This window comes from Elephantulus edwardii, unplaced genomic scaffold (assembly GCF_000299155.1).
Source record: "Elephantulus edwardii isolate Elephantulus edwardi_28Jun2011 unplaced genomic scaffold, EleEdw1.0 scaffold00089, whole genome shotgun sequence".
Classification (NCBI taxonomy): Eukaryota; Metazoa; Chordata; class Mammalia; order Macroscelidea; family Macroscelididae; genus Elephantulus; species Elephantulus edwardii.
Genome location: NW_006399839.1, coordinates 5,198,492 through 5,199,943, shown reverse-complemented (window position 1 = coordinate 5,199,943; position 1,452 = coordinate 5,198,492). Strand labels below are relative to the sequence as shown.

The following is a 1,452-nucleotide window of genomic DNA, read 5'->3' as shown; positions in this document are numbered from 1 at the left end:
GAGCACTCAGCACTGGGTGTCTCTCGTAACCAAAGCTTAGCAAATGGTAGCTCTTCTTATTGGCATCTGAGTACCACATCGAGATTCCACAGCTCGAGCTCATTCTAAATTAGATAGTAAATAGTTCAATTTTATTATCCAATATTCTGAGAAGGATAAGATGAAGCAAACTAGAGAAGTTGAAAGGGTTGTGGAAGACCACCAGTGGAGATTGGAGTCTGGGACGTGCAGTTGAGTGGAGGGCCACCTGGGGCTGTCTGCCTCAGAAGCCAGTTCCCAGCATTGACAGGAGTGAGCAGTAAATAGGAACACAAAAGTAATGCGGAGTAAAGCCGAGTCCTCACCTCCCCTTCCTCCTCCTCTTCCTCGTCCTCTGTTTCCAGCATAGCTGGTCACAAGGCCAGCCTACGCCGGCGCGCTGTGGGGCCGGATGGGGATGCTGATGCGGCTCTGCAGCCAGCTGATGTAGTCTTCTTGAGGCATGTGGATGATGTGCTCTCGTACAAACTGCAGGGCAAATACAGTAACGGTGGCCTCAGAATTCGGTCTGAAGGAGAAGACTCCACCCCACCCCACCTTCCACACCCCAGAAGCTTTGTGGCTGATACTGGTGGCCCCAGCATCCCTGTGACCAGCTCATCTCTGGAGCATCATTCTGGCAGTGGTTCATGGGGGACGAGAACCCTTTGCTAACTTCCTGGCTTAGCCAGACTAGTGTCCTTTCTGTTGCTGTCAACCCAGAGGAATTTGGGAAAGCAGGAAACCCCAGATATCACCCTTCCCCCTCTTCTTTTCTACTCCTCGGTATCTACTGTAAGTCTTTGATACACAGACCTCTCTGAGAATGACAGCTCTGGACTTGCTCCTAGGAATGTGTTGACACATACAATACAGAGTCTGAATTCAGAGGCATTCCCTGCCCATCCAGGTTGGTTTTGTTAAAATAAAATTTTTCCCCTCCAAGTTTATAAGAAGTTCTATAATGTTTTCAGTGGCGAGAACAATAGTATAAATTCTGGACAGTGAACATAGCTCCATAGCTGCCCCCCTCCTTACTCGGGTCCTGTCTTCTTCATGACCTGTGACTGGTAGGCAGAGGATGGATGCCGAAACTAGATGAAAGGTAAACCCCAGAACTGCCAGGTAGAGAGTGGACAGTTGCCTTTGAGTTGGTTTTAGACTAGCTTGCTGGAGTCTTTCCTGAAAGACCTCACAAGGTATAGGGATTGCTGGTAGAACATCTGAATTTGTTCATAGGGTTGTCCCTGCCAGCTCTTGGCCTTGCACCCATACACACACTCCGTGGCCAAGGTCAACTAATAGAAGAGTCTGATGTGAAAACATCAAGAGACAGGCACATTTTTTTTTAATTTAGGTTGTTTAATTTTCATTTCAATGAACATCTACAGAGATTTTGGGATTCCATTCATTCATTGTTGCACCCTTCTCCCC

General features: G+C 47.7%; 1 protein-coding gene across 1 annotated transcript in view; it reads right to left on the bottom strand.

Moving 5' to 3' along the window:
- Positions 1-405: 405 nt before the first annotated feature.
- CCDC60 (coiled-coil domain containing 60) overlaps positions 406-1,452 on the bottom strand; it is a 230,048-nt gene continuing 229,001 nt past the window's right edge. The window contains exon 14 of the mRNA XM_006890496.1: positions 406-507. Coding sequence (XP_006890558.1) covers positions 406-507 — 102 coding nt within the window. The remainder of the gene's footprint in view (positions 508-1,452) is intronic.